At 41.9% G+C, this 27,783-nt stretch overlaps 1 protein-coding gene across 2 annotated transcripts in view; it reads right to left on the bottom strand.

The window, feature by feature from the left end:
* The window catches only part of LOC125891355 (metabotropic glutamate receptor 4-like), a 323,715-nt gene that overhangs the window by 193,972 nt on the left and 101,960 nt on the right, over positions 1–27,783 (bottom strand). For both annotated transcript variants that reach the window (XM_049580581.1, XM_049580579.1), the window contains exon 2: positions 13,510–14,513. In XM_049580581.1, coding sequence (XP_049436538.1) covers positions 13,510–14,049 — 540 coding nt within the window. In that variant the 5' untranslated portion in view covers positions 14,050–14,513. The remainder of the gene's footprint in view (positions 1–13,509; positions 14,514–27,783) is intronic.

Here is a 27,783-nt window from a genome sequence, read left to right as displayed (position 1 = left end):
GCAGGACAGTGATGGATTGTTGGGTTGATGGTGAGATTATGCAGGTGAGACAGCTCCAAGCCTTTAATCCCACGCTCTTTTCAAGGAAACTATGTGATGGCTGTGCACTGTTTGTGCTGCTCCGAAAATGCTTTTTTTCCTCCTTCTTTGTAAACTTTTAGAGAAAAGTCAAAGCGGGGAACCAGATCTAAATGTTTGAGATTGGAGGATTGCAACCACTGTGGTATAGTGACAGCTCCAACACAGAAAACATAAGCAAACCCTGTTGGTGTTTATGTTTCTCTCCTCGTTGTCCCCTCTTGGCTTTGATAATTTCACAGCAATGCAGAGCAGAATGAAATCATACATTTAAAAAAGAAAAGACATTTTTCCCCTCCTGCCAGCATCCCCTCAGTGGGCCTGCTAGTGCACACTAATTAAATGCCAGAAATTAATTTGAGTGAGACCTAACATATCGAGAAAGAGAAGGCACAGGAGACAGCCGCACAGTAGCTTTTTGTCGCTGTGCTTGGTGATTACCAGCAGTGGTTCGGATTGCCTGCAGAGGGATTTGCAAACGGCAGGAGAAAGAGGGATAAAATAGTGCCAAGAATAAAGAGGCAAGGCTCTGGGCAGCCTTCACTCATGACTGTCCTGAGAATTGACCGCCCGGGCTTGGGTGGGCAAAGTGAGTCGAGTCGGAACTAATCCTGAACTAAAGGAGCTGCTCCTTTGTAGCCAGAGCATGGTAGATGGGGGACGTCTGCAATCTGGGGTCGAGAGAGACAGCTTCATGGATTTGGTCCGCTCAGTTGTAAAAGTCAAGTTGAGGGGCACAGATAAAAACATGGAAGCCCACTGGTCTGTGAACACACTGAAAACAATTGCTTTCTGCTTGTTTTAAAGGCATTTTTTTTGATTTGCTTCCCTGTTTGTTCATGTCGCTTGGACTCTCTGGGTGTTTGGATTCGAGCGAGTACATGGGAGTTTGTTGGGCATGGGTGGGTGGGTTTCAGGGAATGGGCTGCTCGAATGAGGTAATGTAGCGTGGTGTGCACCAAATTACACTTAGCCCAGAATGGGAGTGAGCTTAGTCAGAATCAATTCCCCTGTTCAGACCTTTCTCTCTCCTCAATTACCACCCAGTTCCACGTTGTTGAGGCTCTGTGAAGGTGACAGGACACACCATGGAAGGACTGTCCAGCTGTGATAAAACACTAACAAGTCAGTGTGTAGCGTCTAGCTGCATTACACGCTGCTGGACTGAAGTCCCATTGAGCACAAAAATTACTTCAAAATGTTCCCTACTCATGTTGCTGTTATTCTGAGTCAGTGGACACCTGACTGAACCCAGTTACCAGAAAAAAATGTTGGCATTGTACGTTTCTGCAAGAGGCAGATACATGACATTTGCACATTATTATGTAGCAGATATGTTGAAACTTGTTTTCCACAATGCTCGGGTTAACACATGGTTAGGGTTAGGTACAAAAAACAAAAAACAAAAAAAAAAAACACTTGTTTTTGGGGTTAGGAAAATATGTTTTTATTGAAAATACCTGGTTTTGGGCGCACAATCCCAGCAGGAAACAAAGCAATGTCTCAGTAAAAAACAACCACTTTTTATGGTACTATCTCCGCTGGTATGAAAGCAACAGATTGCTGTACAACACCCAAGTTTGGTGCCTAAAATCTGCTGGAAATATAGCAATGACTTACTAAATCACAGGTGGTTTTGTTGTTTGTTGGTCTCAAACACGGGTCTGCAGCTTGGCAGGCATCTTCTGGGTGTGATACCATCCACCCTCCCTTCCACCTCCTGATGAAAACGTCGGCTTATATACTATGTCACTTTAGAAATGTTGATATGATATGATAAAGTATTCGTGGTTTGCAGAAACGTACAATGCCAGCATTTTCTTCTAGTGACAGGGTTTATCTGACTACACTGTAACTTCTTACAAGGTCAGGTGGTTGAACCTTTCCAACAATCACCAACTTTCACCGGGGAGGCCGGTATTTGGTTCAGGAACGAATATAAAGCCAAACCCTGTTATTTTTTCCAAAACCCAACCATGTGCTTGTGTCACCTAAACATAAACCATGTGTCTTTGTTTGCTTAACGTAACCACGTACATTTGTTGTTGAAGAAGAAACGTTAATTTGCAGTGTTGTAGCGACGTAGTGTGTGAATTGTGAAAGTATGCAAACTGTACATTTCTTGTGAAAATGGAAGTGTACATTGAAAAAAAGATTTTAAATGAATGTAACAGGTTGCAGTTGACACAGTGTCCCACAACGTTAACAACCAACACACCCAGGGTGCCTTGCATGTCATATGTGGACATGGAAAGTCCATGACCAAGCATCAATACGTGGCGAGTTCGGAGAATGTATTGATGAAAAACATACCATGACACCATTGTGTTGTATCAGACCGAACCATGAATTCTGTGAACTGTTACACCCCTACTGTGTAAGGTGCGTAGCCACACTGTGCACTGGTTCAACCCTTCCAACACATCTGTGTAGCTTCACAGTGACATTTAACATACATTTTATTTTAATGCTGCTGAATTTCTATTCAGGTCCGACATTAACTGAAAGTGGTATTTACCTTTATGGCCAGATGAATACATTGACCATGAACACGGGAAAGTAAAAGGCAGATGTGTGCATATATTTGAGCCTCTAAAGCTTTCAGTGTGTCTTCACTGTAGGCTGATGGGGTAATCCAATAGGAGCGCTGTCTCAACACAGTGAAATGCTGAGGGGGAGTAAGGCACAGCGCCTGAGGGCCTCTGCCTCTGTCTCTAATGAGAGAAGAGGGAGGCGGATGCAAGGTCTCTTCTTCACAGACAGAACAACAGGCAACTAGTTAACCCTCTTCTTTCTGCTCGGCCTATACCTGGCTACCACCTCTGCTCTCCTCACTCCATCTGTCTCCACAGTTCCAAGCTCACTCCTCCACAGAGGAAGACTTAGTCCTGCAGACTGACTGTGCCTGCTTGTACCTAATTTAGAGAGCTGCTGTGTGGAAGTTGCCCAGGCTGCTACCCCCCTCTTTGTCTGGAAGCTTATGATTGTCTCAGCAAGTCAACTTCGATACCTGAAACAGTGCATGCTCCTGCAGTTTTTGACTGCTGCAGCAATATCCCTCAAGCCGGTCAGTGTGGCTGTTTGCAGTGATGTATAAGACACAATCAAAAGCCCGTGGCTTTAATTACACTCAGTCTGTCTTGAGTATTATAAGCAACCAACCACTAATTACCACAAGTGCTGGTGCACTTTGCTCCTGCTTATATAGCAGTATAAAAACCCAACTGATGAGAACAGACTAAGAGCTGCCTGGACCCAGTGATGAGGGGATGCAAAGAGGGAGCTTTCAACCCCAATCCCTGGGCGTAAATTACGTAACAATATAGTAAAATATTCATGACACACCATGGGGACGGTATCCTGCCTGCTCTGAAGTGCTGAGCAAACACTTCGCCCTCAGCCACTCTGAGACTGTGAGGAGGATAAGGAAAAGCCCAAAAGTAAGGAGCTGAAAAACAATTGCGAGCATGAAGCCAGTAACAGTCAGGGAGCAAATTTCTTCCCTCATGAGGACGGCAAGCAGCATTAACAGCATCATTGCCAAAATTATATTGTGTTTATCATATGCTTTCATGTGTGAGCTCTTTGTGTTTATTAAACCATCAAATACACATGAAAATTTGATGAAAGAAAAACAGCACGCAAAGAAACGAGGAGCTGCAAGAAACCAGCAAACCTACTGTGAAGACACAAGCAGCGCCTGATCAGAACAAAATACCTCCTAACAGCTTATTAATGTTTTAATTATTGTTCTGGATTCTCTACAAAACAATCCAGAGACTGTATTATATGCAAAAAAAAAAAAAGATTCTTCATCATCATCATCTCAACCCAGCAGTTAAGGTGACGAAAAGAAATCTAGGTTGAGAGGTTGAAGGAAGCCAAGTCCGACTTTTGAAGTCATTAGAGGAAGTGGTGAGCAGTGAAACCCTCCCGTCCTACTCACGTTTTTATGTGACTTTAATGATAGAAAAAAGAGCCAGAGCCTGACAAGCCGAGCTGAGTCGTGCAAGAGTACAACCTTTGCATTAATTATTAGTCAATATCCTCACGGCAAAGCATCGAGGATTGTGTGTAATTATAGCAGAGTAGTTTCCTGATGGATCTTGCTGACTTTCACACTCTAAAATTAAAAAAGACCACACTGAAAGTTTAAAGTGACAAATATTTACAGGAGAAATTGCACCCCAGGAAATTATTACATTGTTTAATAGCATCAATCTGTTTTCTGTATCTCTTATCTGTGTTCGTGAGTTATTTAATTTTGAATATACCCAGGCTTCCTGAACTCATCTCCCTCTGCTTCAGTTACTCATTACCTGCATTTGCCACAGTGCCTTTGGACAACTGCCAGACAGTGAGTATAATTTTGTTCCCAACTCACTGGAAGTTCATGAATTTCCACCAGAACCAGGAGAAAATGAAAACTCGGCCACCTTAGTGTCCAATACACTTTACTTCACTCTAGGTTGCAGTTTAACTGTGGTAGAGGCTCCTAATATGCTGCAGAGTTTTGTTTTGTTTTTTGAAATACTCAGTAGGCGATTTGGTGGACTTTTCTCTGACTGATTTATTTTCTTCGGCTGTCGTCTCTTGTCTCTTTTGTTCCGTATGTGTTACTGCTTTAAAATGGAACTTGTGACATGGGATGTCGTATACATGATGTGCTTGGAATTCAAGTGGTCAGGTTGTGAGAACATTGCTGCTAGGCGATGGCAACACTTGCGTTTAGAAACCACCAAGGCAAATAATTTAGTAAGCTAGTGAGCAGGTAACGTGAGGCAGATCTTGCATGGAAAGGCCTAATGATGGAGGAAAAAGATGAAGCTTTTGAGAATACTAACATTTTCCTCAGACATAAAATTATGAGAAAGATGATAAGCTACCCAAAGTAAGATTTAATCAATCAACAAATTGATTCTTTTTACTGCAAAAGTTTCATTCATCAAAAAAAAAAAAAATCACCTGAACAAAACACCAGTATTAAATCAAACAATCCAATCAAGTAGACTGGAGTATAATGCAACTGTGTGAAACACAGGATGGTGGATGTTGGCGATAATGAGCTAAATTAAGCACAGTGGGAACATTTTATCAACTTGTTTACATTATTAAATTTGTTGGCATGAAGATTAAATCCTGAAGAGAAAATTATAGAAACAAGGGCACAAATTAACTAAAACAAGGGGTTGATAGGCATCAGGTTCGTGACAAGAAATCAAAGCACCGGGTCTACCTCATGCACATGCAATGTCATCTTCTGACTCTGGTGGTATTAGTGTTATTAAAGATATTAAACACAGTATTATTCTTTTCACCTGGGGCCACTTCTAGGCCCCAGCCAAATCACATTTCCATGGCTTCTTGTTTCCCTATCAGCGTGATTCATGAAAAATCGTTCCGGTTGTCGAGTGCAAAACAGAAGATAAGTCAATTAAAGGCTTTAAAAGCTTCCGTTCTCTACAATGTTTATTTGAAACACTACAGGGATGAGCATCAAAAGAAGATTTAACAAAGGTTGCCACCAGTGTTGTGAGTGGCATGGCTTCTTTATTTGCAAGTAATGCTATCTACTTGGCATTTGGTGTAAAATTATGAAAACCAACACCAAACAAAGAAAGAATTTAAAAGGAAGAAAGACAAAGACAAGCCAAGAATGAAGCCACACTGACCTGGCTTGTCTGTTAGATACAATATGTAATATTACAATAGATAAAATATAACATTTTAGCTTAGTGGCATGGTGAGGCGTCTGTTTTTGAATAGGAGCTAGCTAGCAGCGCAGCTCATTCGTGATTACTGCTGGTAATGCCTCTCAGTGTAGGGACGACGTTGATGTGAAAACATCGTGGCCATCTCCGGTGTCCCCACAGGTAGCCCCAGTGAGAAGCAGCTACATTTTTAGCCACAAAACCCCTGTTGGTGTTGTTTATAATGTTAGCACCACTACACACTGCTAACTGTGCCAGCAGAGCTAATAGTAGTTAACAATGCTAAAGGGGGTTTGCAGTTCAAAATTGAGCTGCTTACTCACCAGGGCGACCTGAGGGGAGGCCAAAGGGTGGACACAAGGGAATGCACACAGGAACGCTGTTGGTTCGTGATGGCATGACAAGCGGTAATTGCTGAATGAGCGCCACCATTAGCTAGCCTCCACCCAACCTATGGGTATGGCAGTGGGCACTACATTTTTACGTCCCACCACACCCGGGTGGTGCGCAGTGCAGTAATTTACAGAGTAGCAAAATGAACCTACAGACTGACATGTAGTCTTGGTTGTTAGGTTAACTGATTAACGGTCAACTGTTGACATCTCGAGTAAGAATGACTTCAGACCTACAACAATGATTATGGAAATCACAATCATAAGAAATAACTGTTATTCATTTCCATATAATGTTTGTCAAAGCCACAGGGAGCCACTGGAGAGAGGCTAAAGAGATGCATGTGGCTGCGGAGCTGCATGTTGCCTTCCCCTGATTTAGCTGATTATAGGTATGAAGAAAGAAAGGTGGGGTCACACCTTTATGTTGTGCAATTACCACAGTGTTACTTTCCAAGCTTGTGTTTTCTGGGTTTTTCTGGGTTAGATTTTTTAAACAGCACCGCTAGGACCAACCTGCCTGTTTACCATCCTCATTTTATCCTGGGTGTGCTGCCGTGCCATGTTGGTGTTGCAAAATAAACCTGAAATGTGTCAGAAATATTTCATCATCCACTGACTCAAGACTTCCTGATACTTTTTAAAAAGCTGGAATGATGTGAGCTGTTCATGTAGAGACTGAACACCCTGTGATTTTTTTTTTACCCATCCACATTGGAGGTGGATGCATTTGCACATAACTCTATTACCTAAAAGCCTGTTCTTAACGCTTTTCCCTCCTTCCATCTGATCCCACTGCTGATGCAGAGAGTCAGACAGGAGCAGTTCATGGTTATTCTGCTGCAGCGCTGTGATATGCAGAACATGTTCAGCTAATGGCTGCTCACCCGGTACCTCACAGTGCTTGTATCATGTCACGGACATACTCAAGATTCTAGAATTGTCCCCAGCAATGGTGCGGACCATTCAATGCTTGCGTGACCATCCGCGATACTGTAAGTAAAGGAAATTGAAGTACAAACTCTCGAGTTTCCTGCTATGTGTGCAAGTTCCAAATATCAAAGTGTACGTGTCAGCTATCTCTTACTATGAGTGGTTTGGAGAAAGGTGGTTTTTAGTATCTCTCTTTTGAAATGTAGTGCTTCCTGCGCCGAGTGAAGTGGCTGCATCCTGTAGCGTTCTCCTCTGTCCCTCAGTGGGATTTGTCCATCGTGCTCAAGGCCCTCTCAAGCAGACTGTTCAAGCCGACTGGGCAGATATCTTTTAAGGCCATTGTCCATCAAAAGAAAGGATTCCTGCTTGCTCTGACCTAAGCCTCGAGGGAGAATAACTCCTGCACCCTTTAAGTTCATCTCAGTTATTTGGCCTATCTGAATCTGAGTAGCACTATACTCACACAAAACTCACTCTCTGCCCAAGAACACTGAGTCTTGGATGGAGCAGCTCAATGCCCTTTAGAGAGAGAGCAAAAAAAAAAAAGCAAAAACTAAATAATTTGTTCCCACTGCAGGATTTGGCATGCTATTTGGAACACACAACAACTCACTGGCAAAATCCTGCCCAAACAGAGGGCCTGCCAATTAACTGTGTGAAGACGTCTTGCAAGCCAGTGAGTGGACAGAAACTCCTCTGGCGATTTAATGTGCCCTCCACAAGAAGTCTGGCAGTATTAACAGCCTTGTGTGGTGGAACATTTGGGGTTGGGTTTTGAGCCTCTCTAAATACACATTCAACACTGTCACGAGACCTGTGTGCGGACTGTTTTTGCTGCAAGCTGTGTTTTTTTCAGAGATGTAAAGGTGGCACAGATAGGATAGTTTAATTATTACTTTTTGGTCTTTTTTTGTCGAGGCTTTCCTGAACTGTGTTGCTGTCTCTCGCACTCTCTGCTTGAGCAGAAAGTGATTGTGGACTGGTTGTTGATGACCTGCTGTGGAAACACCTCCCACAGGCTCAGTGCATATATAAAACAGTCCTGTGCAGGCTGAGAAAATGTTGGCATGTGACACAGAGTGCTGGAGCAGTGCACTGACCAAACTGTGTTTGTTGCACTGAGCAGTGAGACAGCCTCTGACTGTGTGAGATATGTCACCAGCTTCCTTTTTGCTCAGTGGTACTAATAATACTGCATTCCCCTGATGGTGTGACAGGTCACCAGAAGAAGACATGGAGGTCTGTGCAGTGATTCCCCTGGGATTTTTCCAGAAGCAGTGCTGAAGTATGCGAGTTTTATTTTGTGTCACCGGAAGATATTTAGCATTTCCTCTGACACAAGATGGGCTTTAGACACATATTTGTAAACAGCACTAGATGTTGAATTACGTTTAATAAAATGCGCTCCACATCCCATATGCTGTTACAATCGCACCTGCAGGTTGGGACAGATGTGACATTTGACATGAAGACCTTTTTAGGGCTGACTTTACAATGATGTCAATTTATTAGCTGGAGGCAAAACACGACTAACCACCACAGGGCTTTAGGCTATGTAGGAGTCTTAATATGTCATCTTGTTGTGTTATTGGGAGCCAGAATAGGAGTCATGGCTCAAAACTTAAATTTTATTGCATACCAGCCACCACTGCCCATCAACAAAAACAAAGACACCTAACGTTAAATGCGCTAAAATGAAAGGACTGGACGGAGGCGATCCTCAAAAATGCTCATGTGCACCACTTCATATCAGGTGAGGGAAAAAGTATTTTCTGTTGTAGGGATGAATAACCTTATGTGTATTAAGGGTTATCGTGTCCACCTCATCAGAAATTGGAAGGTATTAAGAGGAACATTGGATTTCTCCCTAACGCTAACCTTTTAGCGTGTTTGCAAACGTTGGCTTCGATAACAAAACAAACCGGGGGAAACCATTTAAGTGTCGTCCTCCTTTGTAAGATTGGCATAATAATCAACCACAAAGCTTCCTGTGACATCATCCATCCACTGAGTGAGAGCATACAGGTCGGCCAAGCTGGTCCTGTTGGTCAGTGTTTACTTTTTTAAGTAACACTCATGGTCCTGGAGATCATGAACGGTACAGTTTGTGCCAGAGTGCGCTCCGGCACTAGCAATGAATATTTCTTCCTACATTGTCTAAAACAAGCCAAAAGAACTTGCTAGCTAGTGGTAGCTAATGCCTGTGGAGAATTGTTTTGCCTCCAGTTAAGCCCTGCCCACCAAAAAAGGTCATATAGAAAATAGTTCAAGAAGTTTTGAGGAATGATATCAGAACCAGTTGCCCCTGGTCTACCCTATCAACCCTGCATTTCCAGTCGCAGAGACAAAATAACTCAAATTCTGGAGAAATAGAGATGATATATAAAGATGCTGTGCTGGTCGTGTCGGCAAAACTCAGGACAAACAAAGCTAAATGTAAACACTGTGAACTAAAAAGGAAATCAAAGTTCCAGCGCCCACCAGGATACTCAGGTTGACACTTCTTTTATTGTCAGCTTACATTGAAAAAAAGGGGGCCTTTTGTTTTTTAAATGCCACTGACAATAAAATAAGTGTCAACCTGAGTATCCTGGTGTGCATCGGAATTTTTATTTCCTTTTGGTTCAGTGTGGTTCATCTTGCGCCGGCTGGCACCCAGGAGAGAAGCACAGCATGCATGGGGTATCTTCAGTTCTTTGGACAACTAAATGTAAACACTGTCAGAAAACAGCAGTGTTTTGCATGCTCTACATAAGCGTTCAGTGCGGTGTGTTTGTGTTTGTGTGGAGTGAGAGTCGTGTGTCTGCACTCAGGTCGGCAGTAAACCATGAATGTAACAGTGAATGTTCAGTGTGAGCTACAGTTTGTCAGTGAAGCTTTAAAGCGGCATGTAGAGAATTTGCTTACCGTGTTTTGCGTCATCTGATCAGCTCCTCTGATCAGCCTTCAAACTATTTCATAAGAAACATTAGCCAATATAATCGATGGCTGATCAGTCGCAGCACCCTTATCTGAGGGTGTTCAGTAATCCTTGCTCATCCCCGACTCTGGCTGCTTGAAGTAGTGATAGTGAATTAATTGTGTATTGGGAGATTTCTATATAGCTACATCGCTAATTAATTAGCAGGGCGGAGCAGTGCTGCTAAATGCATAAAGAGGAAGCACTGCTATGCTTTGTGATGGCTGGATACCGACGCCAGCCTTGTGTTAGATAGTTCATTCATCACTTTTAAAGAGCAGTAAGGATGTAGGAATGTAGCATTTCTTCTGGCTGAAATGTGACATGTCAATCAGGTTTGTGTTGTGACGTATTGTATTGTTCATTCTCTTGGCCTCTGCTGAGCAGTTAGTCGGCCCCAGAATGGCGGCAGTCAGGTGAGACACAATCAATGCAACAGCGGGGAATTCAGTCCTCTTCTATAGGACCCTTTTAAAAAGATGAAGCCTGTGTGAACAGAACAATGGCTTCATATGGTATTTCTTGCTATTTGAAGATAAATGGAAGCTCTAGCAGTGTTCTCTGCCACTCCACTTCCAAAAGCTAAATGGATGACGAACAGGGAAGGTGAGGACGTTATATACGAGGGCTGACCCCTGAGAGTCGGAGATTCAAGTCATCAGCCGAAGACCCCTCAGTCCACTGAGATTCCTTCAAGTCGATCAGTTGGGTTTTGTTTCTTTGTCAGTCAGTGTGCCATGCACTTCTTGGTACATTTCGGTCCCCAGATTTAGCTGCAGATTGAGCACTCCTCGCTTTCAGGCTGCCCTCTTGTACAGGCAGGTAGAGACCCAGACCCAGGGTGAGTCTGAGTGAGATGGAGGCTGCTGCCCAGAGGAGGAGAGGCTTTGCCTGGTCGATCTCTGAGATAATGTTATCTTCTGCCTTCTGCTTATAAGTGGTAAATTTACCAGCTCACAACAACTTAATATCACACAGTCCCTGGCTTTGTTTGCTTTCAGTTGTCGGCAAAAAAGAAAAAAAGCATTTGTACATATTCGATTTGTCGTTTGCATAATGGAGGGCTGACTTGGCTTGTTTAGAATATAATATGAACATCACAGTCACCCTGAACATCTCGTCAAACCCTGTTCAAACTCTTAAAGTGTATACGAAAAAAAGGACAACCACAACTGATTCAAACCGACACATGGGTTAAACAGTTACATACATGCACGTTTTTAAGTCAGATGATTCATTAAATCAAGTCTTTCCCAGCTTAAAGAGCCTATAAGTGTTCCTCATTTGTGTTTGTAGAGCAGGGGTTACAACACATAACCACTGTCTTCTCACCGCTGCCATGGATATTGGGATATTATAAAAAAGAGACAACCTGTTTTGACACAGTCCTTATGCTCATTAGTTCGGTTGTGGCCTGTAGTTTGGTTTGACAGCCCTGAGCAGGTATTACAAAAGTCCTGTCATATATTGTTTATGTGTTGTTCTCATTTGCACATTATATTTGCATCTGCTGAGCCAACACAGCACTGAGGCTCATTTTATGCACTATATCCAATAGCAGGCGCAGTGAGCTCATGATGTCATGCATGGCTTCCCTGAATTAATTAGAAGAAGGCAACACTAAGGACTCTTGGCAAATTAATGTCATTAGTGAGGAGAATTATGGTGTAATGATCAGTGCCTAGTTTTCTGGACAGTGGGAGAAAAATAAGTGGTGGTTTAAGGTTTAAGCTTCTGAGGAAAATAAAAAAAAAGTCATAAGAGAAGCAGTAAGAACACAGAGTGGCAAATGCTGAGTGAAGAGTGTATGTGTTTGTATGTGTATGTTTATTCCATTAAAGTGAACTTTGGTCACGGTGTGGTGATATGGAGGCAGCGTCAGATTGAAATTCAAAGTTTCCCTTTTATGTTGTTTTCAACTAAAAGTCTGATCTGCAAAAATATGTTGTAGGGAATTTCCTGCACAGTGCCGGACCCGGCACATTTGGTGCCCTAGGCAAGTTCCCCTGGTCCCATCTCTTGTTATGTGCCAAATATATGTTAGGAAAAGAAATCAGTAACATAGTATTTTTACATCAAAATTCCTGTCTTTTCTCTTTCTGTTAAAGCAGGTTAAGTGGTTTTCAATGTTTGATGACTCATCCCGCTCTCAGGGGCGTTTACAAAAGTTCATAAAATCAAAGAGACTTCACCACCTCACTATTTGTGGGTTGTAGTAGCTCACAGAGCAGTACAAAGAGAGATAGGAGGAGATTTGTGTTTGGATATCAGTGGGCAAAAGCTTTGTTTTCATTTTCAAAACAATGTGGTGGAGGTCTGATTCATTAATCTCTTTCCTGTCCTCCTCCAAAACTAACAGCGAGCTCCATAGCTGTTTGGTTCAGTTCAATCGAATTCAAGTTTGTTTGCCCCGTAAGTCGGTTCATTTGGGCAGGTGTGAACCCAGCAATCACACTCGGATGTGCACCAAAACAACCAGACCGAGACCTTCTTGAAGAGGTGGTCTAGGTCCAGTTACAAACAAACTCTGGTGCGGTTCGTTTGTGGTGAGAACGTGTTCCAATCTCAATCTGAACCAACTGCAGTCACATGACACATTGTTTGGGTTAAACATGAGCATGTTACAGTCCTGGAGGATTATTAATGTGCACCTCCTCCTGTACCGCCTTAATATGCACATTCAGCACATCCAATGCATCAAAACATTGTTTTCTAATTGGAGCCGCGCCTCATTTTCAAACTGTATGGTTTGACTAAAATGAACAATGACAGCAATATAGTCCACGATGACCAGCGCTAAAATCAACCTGCGTAGTTGTCCCTCCATTGTGACATTAGAAAGTGTCACATTTATCTTGCAATTGTACTCTTCTTCAACATTTGGTTTACTTTCTGGATTTTTCCCACATTTAAATTCTGACCAATCAAGAGCAGCTTTCTCGTGCAACACATTTTATCTGGTGCGCTTGTAAATGCTGCCGTGAGAACACAAACCAACTCTAGGCAATTATACAACTTTAAGACAAAATCAGTCCCAAAGCAAGACAATGCTAGGTCTGAAAGCACCCTAAGCCTGCCCATGTTTTAGTGGTTCACTCAAATAAGAAAAATTTGATTTAAATCCCTCTTATAACTGTGCACCGCTCAAATATTATATTTCACTGGGAGGCATGTCACATGTTTCACAGGGACTTTTCGGTGACTGCATTGCCAGGGCCCGAGGAGGCACCCCCAATTCTAGGTCTCTGGATAATTTTTTAAAATTTGTTTGGGGGACAGATTTTTATGCTATCCCCCTCTCAGTGGCACACTGTGTCGCCTATAGAAAGATCCACCACTCATCCTGCAGGAAACTTTTTAATATACCCATGCACTAAAAGCATGATGCGAAAGATACTGAAGAAAAGTAAAGTAAGATGCTGTGGGAGAAACTGACCTTGAAGAGACGCAAAATGTTGGCTACCATGATTGACACGGAGCTGGCAGACGCACCAATCACTCCCACCACTCTCTCAGGCTTAGTGATGATGGGCGGCCCTCCGCTGAGACACTTGACATCAGTTGAGTCCTTCTCAATCAGCGCCTGAACGAATGTCAGTGACTGCTCCAGTGCATGGGTGTCCCGGGAGCAGGTGTCCAGGATGCGCGCCCCCAGAGTGATATTAGGCAGCAGCTCATTGTCATTATTGATACGATCCAGGGCAAATAACATGGCCTCCAGCCTATGGATCCCTTTCTCCTTCTTCAGCTCCCCACAGGCTTTGCCGTCGTTTCCCCTTGCATGCACTGGAAACAGCCCACCCAGAGATATGTCCCCATCAATGCGTATTGAATTGAGGTGTGTGTGGCCTGGCATTTTGGGCTTGGCTGCCAAGGCGATCGAGAAATAACAAGCCAGCAGCAGCAGCAGCGCCCAGCAGCAGACACCTCTGTTGCAGCCAATCCACGCTCTCTCAAAGCCTCCTCGCAGAGTCATAATGAAAGGCTAAATCCGCATCCAAATACAAATTCAAGTCCTTTGAAAATGAAAGAGGTGTGTGCACATACACCCACACACACATACAAATGTCCTGAAGGTTAGCCGCAATGTTTTTCAGAGCACAGTCGTTCTTCAGAAGTCTCTTCTCATGGTTTCTAGCTCTGACACAAACTGGGTAATACTAATTATGCAGCCCTTGCTCTCTTTATCTCTTTCTTCTCTCCTCTTTGTGTTTCACTCTTTTTCCCGCACCTGAGAGTGAGTACATGCAGTAACTAAACAGCACAGGGCGAGCTGAGCCAGAGTCCACACAGAGTGTTCTCATAAGGCAAGAACAAAGGTGGAAAGTTAGCCTCTCTTCTCCGCTTCTCCAGGATCACTCGGGTGCATTTAGCTCTGCTTTTGGTCCTTCAAGCAGGAAGAAAGTCACGAGCTGACCCAGCGGGTTCCTCTGCAGGCTCCTGAAAGAAAGAGAGAAGAGGTGTGAGAAGAAAGGAAACACCAGAAAGAGCAACAATAGCTCAGTGCAGCCTTGTATTAGCCTCCAACACAGTCCAACTTAAGTCAGGGGATGGGAGACAAGCTGCTATGTCACACTCTCCATATTTTAATTGATATCATACTCAGAGCAGCAGAGCACATTTGCATTGAACACTTCAAGATCCAAACTATTTTCTGGATCTGAAAATTCAAGCATAAATAATACCTGGACCCAGCAGCTCCACACAGGAAATCTGTTCTGTGTTGCACCCATGCCTCCACTGCTTTCAGAGCACCGCAATAAATTATTTCTATGTGCCTTGAGCATAACTGATTTGCTGCTGCTTGGCACCGCTCCATAGACTTCATAACCGCACAGTGCTCTGCTCATGTAGATCCTCTCCAGACTGTTTTACCAAAAGGTTATGAAATACAGTGCTAAATTAAGAGCATGGGATTCTGGTAATCAAAGAAACAATATTCCTCAGGTTATGAACACATCTGCTCTTTGCACATTTGATCCCTCGCTGTCTCTCCTTCCCCTTATATCAATAGTGGTGATGGGTACTGTGTGTGTGTGTGTGTGTGTGTGTGTGTGTGTGTGTGTGTGTGTGCGCTCTCTCAACAGTAGGCCTGCTTCTCCCACAGTGCCAGACTAATAGAGCAGAGGATCTGGACACAGTGGGAAAGTCCTGCAGCCCTCCCTCTTTCTCCCTCTCAATTGACCATCTCTCACACACACACACACACGTATCTGTGAGGCTTTACTTCATGCTGCTTTTGTATGCTAACATACAGCCTCCCGCCGCGGTGTGGCCTGTAACAGAGGACACAGAGGGCAAAAGCTCGTTCAGGACCTGAAAGTTGTGCTACCTTGTAGCAGCTGTCAAACCCATCGCTGTGGAGCAGTGATATTGTGCAGTTATTTTAATGGGGATGGAGGTGTGGAGGCTGGCAGTGACTGCACCGGCTTCTCTAATGTTGAGTACATATTTGTAGAACAAACTCATTGACGTAGAGGTGCCAAGAGATTCGCCAGGACTCATGAATTAAAGACAGCATCACCTTCTGTCTTGTCACGTGTACGTCTTTGCTTTCTTTAACTTTGGACATCAAATCAAATAATAAAGATGCCCTGCTCTAACACTACACAGTGGCCTGTCTTGTGCTGCTTCTCCCATCCTGCTGAGAACCAAAAAACAGCATCCATAATGGATGAAGATCTACCAGTCGCTGCAAAACATCTCGTTCTAGGGGGAAGCCTCGAAGAGAAGGATGAGGGAAGGGCGACAATGCAGGCTTGGCCTTTTGTGAAAGAGTTATAAACAGACAAACAGGTAGGAAAGGAAACTGCTGCTCAAAGTGGTGTCTGGGTAATGATGATGGAGCGACACCTGCTTTTTAACCACCATTACAAAAGCACCACGTAGCAGGAAAATGGCCTCTGTTGTATGGACCATAATCATTCTCCAGAGCACTCTGAGCTTTACTCTGAAAAGATTTGCAGCATGGGTGGCCCTGAAAATTGCTTTTTAATTTGACGATTGCATTTCTCTTTGTGGGCATTTTGGTAATAATGTTGTTTGATAATTTTCAACGAGATCATAATCTTAGCCTGAAAATTACGGAGAGGAGCTGCAGGCAAGGAATTTGCATCTTATTTCAAATCACCTTATCCTTCATCATTGTGATTACAAACTAATAAAGCTACAATCATGGATAATTACAGCACACCGCCGAACAAAACAACCAGATAAATGTGTTTAGTGCTGGACAATACTGCGGTAATTGAGTCACGTTTTAAGAACAAGCCTTGACATCTGAGAGATGAAGTCCTCCCCGCCTCCCAAGATCTTTTTGGAAAGGGTGGACAGCAGTGCCCCTTCACTGTCATCACTCTGTGAAACACTGCGTGCACAGTGGCAGCTTTACCAGATGTTTAGTCACAAGGCCCAGATGGGCAGAGCAGATAAACATCAGCTGTCTGCAGAGAGCAGGAGTTAGGGGAAATTGCAGAATCCACACAGCAACCGTCTCCCCTCACTGTGACGAGGAGGAACTCCGGCTTCCTCTGCACTCGACCGCAGTCCCCCGCTGCTGTGTGCACTGCCACACTGATGGCTGACACAGCTGTAAGCTTTACTCCACGAAGGGTTTCTCTGAGATGGAAACACACATTGCCTGGAATAAACTTTTTAATACACTATTTACTGGAGTGTGTCTCGCATTTATGAGACAGGAATGGCTTTTTTTTGTCAGCGTTTGTGTGCTTTCCACACAGTTAAGAGAGTGGGGACCAATCATTAAGGTTCAATTAACTCCTATGAAAGTCTGCTTGTTTACACTGTAGGGCAAATTAATCAGATTCTTATGGGTAAATCGTCGATAAAGCCATCTCAATGCTCAATGCACAGATAATTTACAACTTGTTTTGCACTTTAAATGGGCTTAAAATAAAGGTAAAAGTGTTGATGGGCACAGAGTAAGCAGCAATTTCAGGTCATTTCATTCTCTCTAAAAACATCAATAATACATTAAATGTAGCATCATATTTTACAGCTGCCATCAAACGACAGTTGTGTAGAAAGTCTGCATGAATAGATTTTTTAAGATGCTTTAAAATCTATCTTGGTAATTGTTTCTAGAGCAATTAGCTGCATGTGTTTGGAATTGTTTGAATAAAGGCTCTTTTTCAGCAGTGCCACACACACACACACACACACACACACACACACACACACACACACACACTGTTCTGACATTTTAATTGAGTGCAATTTACTTAAATTTGTTACAAGCATGGGAAAGTTTAATGCCCACTAGGGAGTTTCTCTTGGGGATTTAACTAAGTATTGGAGAGCTGGAAAAAGATTAAATGCAAAAAATGAAGGGACACACAAGAACTGCCTCTGAAACAGTTCAGAAAAGTACAAACCTCTTTCTCTGCCAAATGATCAACGATTGCCGACGGCGATTCTAAATTTTGAATCAGCCTTTGGCCACTCGCCAGCCAACACCAAGGCGGAAAGACAAGCAAACTCCCACCAAGCCAGACTGCTTCTGAGGCAACTCGGCCAATAATTAGCTGAATCATTTCAGCTATTGTTTATGCAGCATCAAAGCCATCTTTGCACAGACAGAGCACAACGTCTCATACTCTAAAAAACAGCACCCACCGGAGGGGAAAACAATCAGCACCACAATATGCAACCAAGGGCTGAAACATTGACAGAATGCCTGCAGCTAGCTAAAACCTTCAATTTCAGCATGTCAAGGAATTATTTTAGGATGCTAAGTCTAGCAGAGAGGAAAAGGTATATTCACAAATCCAATATTGTCGATTTATTTCAGTGACTCTTCTCTTTTATCTTGGAGAAATGATTCCACTGAATGGCCAGAATGAAATACTTTGATATTTACAACAGTTTGATTGAATCACCAGATAAGATCATCATTTACCCTACAAAGATCAAAACCAGGCTTCAACCTCTACAGTTCATCTGACCAAATTAGCAATTGTAACTTATTTATGAGGGGCAGCATGCTGGTGCAGTGGTTAGCATTGTCGCCTCACAGCAAGAGGGTTCCTGAGTCGAACCCAGAGTGGGGGAGCCGTTCTGTGCGGAGCCTGCATGCTCTCCCTGTGTCAGCGTAGGCCTTCTCTGGATACTCCAGCTTCCTCCCACAGTCCAAAGACATGCAGGTTAGGCTCAATGGTGACTCTAAATTGTATACCATCTGTTAATGAAAACACATTAGTTCCACATGCGTAGTTTCTATTTGGTGCGTGTCTATAAACTGTATGATAGTCCTGCCACCATGAGGTTAAAAGAAAAAATACACAATATTGCTTGATTAACCAATATTGTGTGGCAGGCCACGTAGTGCATGATTTGAAAGAGATCAGCTGAGTTCTATTCATATGGGTTGTAAAAAATAAAATAACACATACTAATGGGAGAAACACAACTGTTTCATATCTCAGTGAGAAAGAATTCAACTTTCCACCTCTCCTGAAAGCAGCAGCCCTCTCTATTGTCTTTATGCTATTTGCTGTGGCCGTATCCACCACTGAAAAGGAAATGTCTACTGTTAGGTAACCATTTGCTTGTATACCATCTGTTAATGAAAAACTTAGTTCTGGGTTCTTTATCATGTAGGTAGTGCATTCCACCACAGAGCAGCCTTTAGGCATTTTTCTGTTTTCTAGCTGAAGTGACAAGGAGACACCTCTATGCAATAAGGAGGTACATTCATCGAATACAAAGTCATTGGAGATAGGCCGTAAGGTGAATCAGAAAAAGTCTCACAGAAACTGATTTCCGCTCCGACATCTGGGGACTACACGATCTTTACTTCATAAAAAAAGATACACCTGTGATACCTGTGATCGGGGTCGTAATTCGGCACTTGTTCCATCTGAGCGTAATGAGACTTGGTACGCGAGTGGTGGCACGGCCGTCATGTGATCGCGCTACACCAATAAGGTACCCGCATTTCGTGTCGCCATGGTTATACGGTTGATGTTTACACAAGCAACAGCAGTAAAGCATTTGAACCAAGCAATGACACCCTGAGTGCATCTTATACCTACATCCACAATTACCTGCCAGTGTTATTCTCATCTCATCTCATCTCATCTCATCTCATCTCATCTCATCTCATCTCATCCCTCACCTTGAGGGAGGTTCTTCAAATATGGCACAAACGTCCACTTGGATTCAACAATGACCTGATTAGAATTTGGTCACTGTGATGGCCACAACTCAGGAATTCATGTGCAAATTATGACACAATTTCAAATGTCATATGTTGTACAAATGTCTAATTTGATAGAATAATGAAGTGATTTTATATCCCAAAACTCAAAGGTCAGCTTCACTGTCACATCATAATGCTCTGCTAAGATACTTTTCTGGCCATTATCCAACATCATATCTGAGGAACAGAAGAGGAGACATTTGGTCAGATGCTGAACCGGTGACACTAATCATGGAACTGTGGTGACTGTGTACCGTAATGATTTATTCTGTGCATGCAACATCTATTGCATGTCTGGCTGTCCTGGGAGAGGGATCCTTCCTCTGTTGTCGTTCCAGAGATTTTTTGGCATTTTGGCAATTAATGGGAGCTGTTCCTCATCTGAGTCGAGGGTCTAAGGAATAAGGATGTTTGCTGTACAGATTGTGAAGCCTCTTTAGGCAAATGTTTGATTTGTGATAAAGGTATTTTACTTGATTACTTCTGATGGAGGACAATAAGTTCAATGATAACAGTACTTCAAATATGGATGTTGTTGCAAAGATGCTACAAACTCTGAAACATGGATGCCTCACACATGAGTCATAAATATAAACTGCAACTTCACTGGTTGGCAGAGGCGTACAGCTGTGAGGCGATAATTCTAGTTTAGTGTTTGATGGTGTAATGTTTTAATGTTTTATTCATTCTCTCTAAACTCCGAAAAGCACCAAAGAAATGCAGCGAGACACACCCCTCGATTTTACATCCTGTCATCTCTGCAAAGCCTCACAATGACATGCGTCCTGCTAATAGGTCTGTCACAGGGTAGCTGGGACCGTCTGACAGTGATGTCCTAATCCGACAGGGAACCGCTGTTTTGGCCGTTCTGCTTCAGCAGAGGAGATACTTAGGCCCAAAAGACCAATATGATCACAGTTGAGAATGGAGATAAAGTCCTCAGTACAGAGAGTTTTACACTGTCTGTCTGTCTGTCTGTCTGTCTGATTGCGCGTTTGCTAGGATGCATAGACATAGTTTTTGCATAGTTTTTGTAGCTGCGGATTTGTTACTCATTTGTCCCTCATGTTCACTCGTATTTTCACCATGTTTTTTTATCGTAAACAATCAGGTACTATAGAAGTTCACCTGTATGTGAGAAGAAAATGAGAGCTGAGGAGACTAGATTTTGTTGCGGCAGCTCCTCGTGACTCAATGCGCAGCACTTTTAAAGTAATTGTCATTTTCATGTTGTTGTCTCTTTTTTAAAACCCCAGCAATCCATCAGAGGAGAGAATTGTAACGTTCAGCTGCCTCTGTATCATTTTTCTGTGACATAAGACAGTTTCTGTGTGAGTTTCTGCTGAGAGTTAAAAGAAACGGGAGCTTAATTATTATTGGCGTCAAACTGATGACTGTGACTATTGTTTTTTAGACAATAAAGGCAGCGGGGGGAAAAAGTGTCCTCATTGCCAGGGAGAGTAGTGACAGATCTTGTAAAAGCAGTGACTCACTGGCTGTGGTGTTTTGAGAAGAATGCAGTTTATTTACACCTCAGTATATTGTAGGAAGACAGAATAATCTCCTCCTACAATATATAGAATGAAGAAAAAAATGTTCTGTAAATAGGTTTATGTGTGTAATTGATATCTGGGGATTTCCTGTACATGAAAATAGTAAATTATACGGAATTGAAGTTACGTACTGTATTACTTTAGGGGCATGTGTATGTGTGGTTTATATATCAAGAAAATATTGATAGTGCAGCATAAAAATATATATATGAATGGGTTGGGTTTTTTTTTGCCATGCCTATTATTAGTTTTTGTCTTACTTGATTTAAGGGATAATCATCCTCTTTGTTTTGGAGCTACAGAGAGTGAGTTTGCATTTCCTAGGATAGCAAAGGTATGATCTAGGCCTGGGCGATATATGGACAACGATTCATATCTCAGTATTTACAGGCTGACTGGCGTTACATGATATATATCTTGGTATTTTCTACGAAAGAGGCAACATGTTTTCAGTTGCAAGTCAAAGCCACATTTGAGATGTCACAGGCACTTTGTATAAAAACAGACTGTGATCAAGATAAAATGCAAAGACAGGGATAATCAAGACCAACATTCAGAACCTCTAAACGATGTAATCTTGCCCATGTCGGTAATTTCGGTCTTCATTTAAACTCTCCCCACTGTGTGTGTCCCTTAAAAATGTACTACTGTGTGTGTAGTCACGTGACTCTGCCCCGTCCAGTCCGCGACCTGGAAGGAATATGGAGGAGAACCCAAACACAGAGCCAACTAAGCGACTTGAGCAGCTTGTACCAAAAATAAATGCTGTGTCCGTCATTTGGATACATTTTGGCTTTTGTGAAAACGACACCAAACAGAAAGAAATCAGATGTAAACACTGCGGAAAAAATGTTTCAGCAACCAAAGGTAATACCACCAATCTGCTTCAGCACTTGGAGAACAATCACGTAAAGAAAGAGACTGACAAGTGCCCAGCAACAAGTCCCTCCACAAAGCAGCTCTCAATAACACAGGTGTTTACAAAGCCTACATAACATGAAAAAGATCCACGAAAATAGTTTATCTGCGTGTTCACTTAAGTTATTTTAAAATCACAATGACATGCACTCTTTTGTTAGAAAAAATACCTCAGCTTTAATAGCTGATGGTACAAACCTTGTCCATGAAAACAAAATAATCGTTCATTAATTATAATCGAGGTAAAATGTTCAATTAATCGTGATAGTGATTTGAGGCCATATTGCCTAGCCCTAACTCTGCCTCCAGAGCACCTCCAGCCTAAACCTCATTAACTCCATCCACAAAGGAAACAAGTATTAGCCAATCAGAGGGAGAGTAGGATGGGTCTTGCCTTTGCTTTCCTAGGAAATGCAGATTTGCATACATGTTGCCAGTGTTGCTGTGTAGGCAGTTAGTTCGCTGTGGGGTGCATCTACAGCCCTTTATCTGTTGACATTTTGGAAAACTGGCGCCATTAAAAGTGTGCCAAATCAGCAAATAGCACTTCCTGTCTGCAGTGTAACCATTAATGTAAAGTCATCTATCACTGGTTTACTTTATTACTTAAAAAAACTTAAACATGCAATGATTCTTAAGCAAGTTCTGGAGTTATACAGCTAGATATAGATCTCTGAGCACATTTATGGATGTTTATTCATGATGGACAGCATCCTGGGGAAGTGTACATCACACTGAATCTAAACATATGTGCATCATGTCTGTGTGCTCAGATTTGCCAGAGTTACAACTCAGAGAAGGAGTATGAATTTTAAGCATTTGTGGCAATCAGGCGCTAATGGATTTAATACAGTACCTTAATGAACTGCCTTTCATCTAATGCAGCGCCTTTTCTTCCTCCTCCAACTCTCCTGCACCTGGGCTAGACAATGAGATGATCTCGGATGCTACATAGTTTTCTTTTAAGAGCACAGAGTAACCTTTGTGGATGCAAATACTGTGAGTCACTGTCACATTAAATCCGGGTGAAACGTTCCTTGTATGATGAGTCACATTCAAGGTAGCGGAGACAGGCAACAAGGATACAAGGGTGTGGGGGCACAGAAAGTGCCTGAAAGAAAGGGAGAGCAGAGGGGAGTGTGCACAAAGCTTCATTACATGCATTGTAACTCTATATACTAGGCTATCTGCATTCATCCCATCTCCATTGCAGACATCAGACACCCACCTCAAAGCTAATTCCCCTTTTCTCCATTACCCTCTTCCCCCTCTCCAGGACACTGTCCATTAGCTCACTCAACCGGAGCTGGAGATATTAGGGGCCAATTCATATTCGCTCATTAACACTTTCTTCATGCAAAATGCAGATTCCATTAACAAACAGTCTGTGTTGCTGCCCTGGGCTAGCAGGGAAGATGATTCAAGACTTCTGTGGAGAACGTCTAACTGTGAAAATGCAGCGTGAGTCAAAACAACTCTTTAAAGAGGTCGTAATAATGAGATTATAGATTAGCATTTATATCCGAATCATATGGTGTCTTTGTTACTGAGAATGATCACAAATGGGATTCAGGTTTCCTTTTTATGTGAATAGGACCTATTATGCTCATTTACACCTGCATTTTGAGTATCATCAAGAACAGCATGGATTGCGTGTGACATTGAGGCTGGTTATACATCCCCCTTTGTTCTCCACACATGACAGAAACAATAGAATGCATTGGACGTTCTTTTGTTGTGCTTACACTTTCAAAAATAACATAACATTACGCTCATTTTCAGGATCATAGTTGCATTTTGAGTATTAACTAGAACATGTTTAAATGCTTTAATCTCAAAGAAACACTTTTTTTCCTCACAGTGTCTGTGCTGAACACCTGTATTCACCTGCTGTCTGAAACACTGAGTTTTAGCACCTGTTATTTTGAGCCCCTCCCTTCCGAAAAAGCCAAGTCTGCTCTGATTGGTCAGCGTTTGACTGTAATGGACGTTAATGGCACATTGTACCATGAAGAATCACCAATAAAAGACATGTTTCAGCAGTAATATGATCGGAAATCAGGGGGAAATGAACAAAATCAGCAACCAAGATTAGCCTACATGTTTATCTGGTGTTAGCATGTAGCTACATGTATATTAGCATTGTTTTTGCAGCTGGAAAATGACTGTAACAGAGGATAGCAACACTTTCTACCAACAAAAGCAACCAATTTTAGCTTCTAAACACAACTGGACATGTTCCAGCAAGAATATGATCCAAAATCAGAAAGAAATTTACAACATTGGCTACCAAGTTTACATGTTTCCCTGACGTTAGCATGTAGCTTCACCTAGCAGTGTAGCCTACATAATGTAAGCCCTTGAGTCCTAAAACCTGGAAATGAGTTAGCATTTTGGCACTCCCGATTCCCTCGTCTAAAAGTAAATGGGTTTTTTGAACGAGTTTTTGGTGCAATGAAATAAGGTCTGTTGTTAACACAAGCTTAAAAGACATTCACATTTTGTTCTACAACATAAAATATGTCAGTAAATACCCCACTTGTGAATTTTGAAGCTTCTAAGTGTCTTAAAGAAAGGTGGTTGCTAACAAGTGGCTAAATGCAACTAGAGGACATCATCATGTCGAACATGGCTTCACAGCCTGGTCGGTATGTTTATGCGACCGTGGTTTGGTTTGTTTATAGCCTAACGTTAGCTTTTCACTGCTGGCGATTGCATTTGGGATATAAAAATAATCATAAAAGTGGTGTTTATTTGTGATTATCTTGCTGAACAAACCCTATAAATACCATAAATGTTTGTTTGCCACAGAGCTTATTTTCTGCAATAATCCATGATCCAAAATTCAATGGAAAATTACCAGGGCAAAGCTAACGTCCATGTTGGCAAACAAAAAAATGTCCTGGAGCAGATGACCAAATGACTATGACTTCATACTGTAGCCAGAGGAGAAATAACCATTGGAAACAGAACAATGTGAAGCCTGAGATTGTTGCTCACAAGGATTATTTTTACATACATTTACCTCATTACTGGAAACATTGGCCACATTTATTATGAACGTCCATCATTGTAACACTATATATATGACACAACACATGGAAAAGCATAATTCAGTTAACAAATCTAAGAATACAGGCTGCATGTGGACAGATACACGAGTATCTTCTGTGCATGAACAAATATCGTCCTCTCATCTGAAACACCTTTGTTGCCATCAGAGATCAGGATGATATAAATTAATCCCTAAATTGAACTGCTGGTCAGATGCTGTGTTGCAGCAGTTAAATGACCCTTTAAACAGATTCTGTACCACATGACGCAATTTCCACTATGTGTGGTTTAAAACCGTGTCTCCTCCTCACTGCACGTATGTAAAATGTGAATTATTCATGGCTAAATCCTTCAAGGCTCTGCCAACATAGGCGCAATTAATGGTGGAAGGCTCGCAGGGGTGAGGGAAAGATATGACTTTGCCCTGGTGTTTCCTTTTTGAGAGGGAGATAAGGAATGTTTGTGCGAAAGGCAGTGAAGCAGTGAACAAGAGGCACTAGCTGAGGCTTTGTGTGTGTCCCACTTTGCTTGAACTAATTTTTCATGTCGCACTACAGTTTACAACATCAACACACAAAAGCACCCTTTGAGCTTTGCTGTTGAGGAGCCGGGTGCGGCGGTTCCTAAGTGCTTGAATCAGGATGTCCTAAATGTGCCAAATGAGACAGACTTAAGGAGTGGACAGTGTGAAGAATCAGCAACAGTGTGATGCTTTTTATCCGAAAACTAGGCTGCAGACAAAGTCAGACAGGAACTACCCAAACAATCCATTATCTCATCAATACAGCTGATGATTGTTGCTTATAAATTGATGCTTGTTTGCTTTCAGTGCACCATGACTCAGACAGAAACCTTAATATAATCTCATCAGTCTAAACAGCAGTGGTACAACAGTGCTGCAGATGTTGAACATGGGGCAGTTTTATCTCAGTTGCTCCACATGTGGTGTTTCATTTGCCAGAGTTCCCAATCAAGTGAGACTGAATGCAACTGATTGAGCTGATTGATAGTCGAGCCAGATCACGCTGTGACACTTGTATCCTGGAGATCGATAAACTGGTGTCATACATGGCAGTATGAAGGATAAGAAAGACAGGAATGACACATGAAGTCAAAACGAGAGGAAAGACAAGAATTTGAATTAATATTTTGCATTGAATAGATAGTTTGCTGATTTTCAAACAGCTTTATATTATAACAGTGTGGGTAGTATGTGTAAATGAACTGTGGTAAACTTCCCTTCATCTCGTCAGAGCCCAGATCTCCCTGCTCATCTCCCAGCTCAAATTATCATTGGTTTTAGGGCTGTTGCCTGAACTACAGATTGTACTTCTGCATATTCATATGCCCGCCACCATGGATACAAAGACTATAGAAGCGGATCGAGGAAGAGAGAGCTGCCCCTCTCTGTTTCTCAAGCTCAGATCAAACCATAAAAGCAGGCAGTGCTGATCAAAGATAAACCAAAATGCTGTTACTGTATTGCCCAATTCTCGCCTCTTCAGAAAGATATACTAGTATATTATTTGGCTGTAATAAGACTGAATCCAAATGTTCACGCTTGCAGACTCGCAGACTTTGCGTGCGAATTCCAGGAAAGTCCTGGAGTGCTGAGTGCTGTCCAAATCCACAATCCAACAAGTCCACAAGGGGCCTCAAGCGGACTTTTTGCAGACTCCCAGGGAGTCCGCTTGGGATGCAGACTTCAGCACTGATTTAATAACCCACAATTCATTGTAATACGGAGGTGACTGTGGTTTTTTCAATCACCGAAAAAAAACTTGAAACATGAATGTATGAAATAGTTATTGATAGTTGGGTCTATTAATAAGCTACTTGAATTATGTAGGCCAGAAATTATATTCAACCACATCGTGATACAGAGATATGTAGAAGTACAGGCAGTAGAGGGAATGAAAATGAATTTTATTATTGCCTCTTGTTCATTTCATTTCATTTCACTTCATTTATTCCTTTAGACCCCTCCCTGGGGTATAAGGGGCAGACAACAAAAAATAACATTAACAAATCAGGACAGGTGGCAGCCAATGCACAGCAAAATAAATAAAACAGAATTTGTGTACATACATACAAGCCAAAGCAAATCAAGAGAAACTATTCAAGATTTTCTTTAAAAGTTTCAACAAATTTGACAAGAACTTTACTTTTCGAGATGACATTAACTTTTGAAACTTATAAATATTTGGATTTGCTCTATAGAACTGTCCGACCAACTCTCTTCTCTCTTTATCAAAAAAAGAACACACAAGTACATAATTATATTCGTCTCCTCGATTGCCAGTCAAACAAAGAGTACATTTTCAGGGGACATTTTCATGATCATACCTGCGCTCAGAGATTGGAAACTTATGATTTCCACACCGAAACTTAGACAAACAAACTCTTTCGGCAGGTCTTAACATAATCAGATAAGGTTCAAAGGTGAAATCAGTTTTAAACAATTTATAACTATCACATAAAGGGTTACTTTGTAATTTCTCATGCTGTCTCTGTAGTTCCATATCAGATAATCTACGTTCAGTCATTAATTTTAAATATTTAGGGTTCATCCGCCCAGCGTCATGCCATAAGTACGATAAACCACAATCATCAAGAATATTTTTAACTTTGGAAATCCATTTACACTGAAAAATATTGTCATCATACAAAGTCTTGAAAACAATAAACACAGTCAAAGAGATTTTTGCTGTATTATGACTAATTAAATGTACCCAAAAGTTAATCATTCTCATGTTTCCCTTTAAATCTAGACTATTTCGACCAAACTCTCCATAAATAATACAATTTGCTGTGCGTTTATTAACATTAAGTAAACATTTCGAGGAAGATCTGTGAAGCATTTCAATTTGATCAAGTTTATGAAATCCCCAGACTTCACTTCCATATAAAAGAATAGGCACTATAAGGTGGTCAAATAACTCATATTGTATATCAACAGGTAACT

The sequence above is a fragment of the Epinephelus fuscoguttatus genome, linkage group LG7 (assembly GCF_011397635.1).
Source record: "Epinephelus fuscoguttatus linkage group LG7, E.fuscoguttatus.final_Chr_v1".
NCBI classification, from domain to species: Eukaryota; Metazoa; Chordata; class Actinopteri; order Perciformes; family Serranidae; genus Epinephelus; species Epinephelus fuscoguttatus.
Note: the sequence above shows the minus strand (reverse complement) of the source record. Positions and strands in the feature narration are given on the sequence as shown.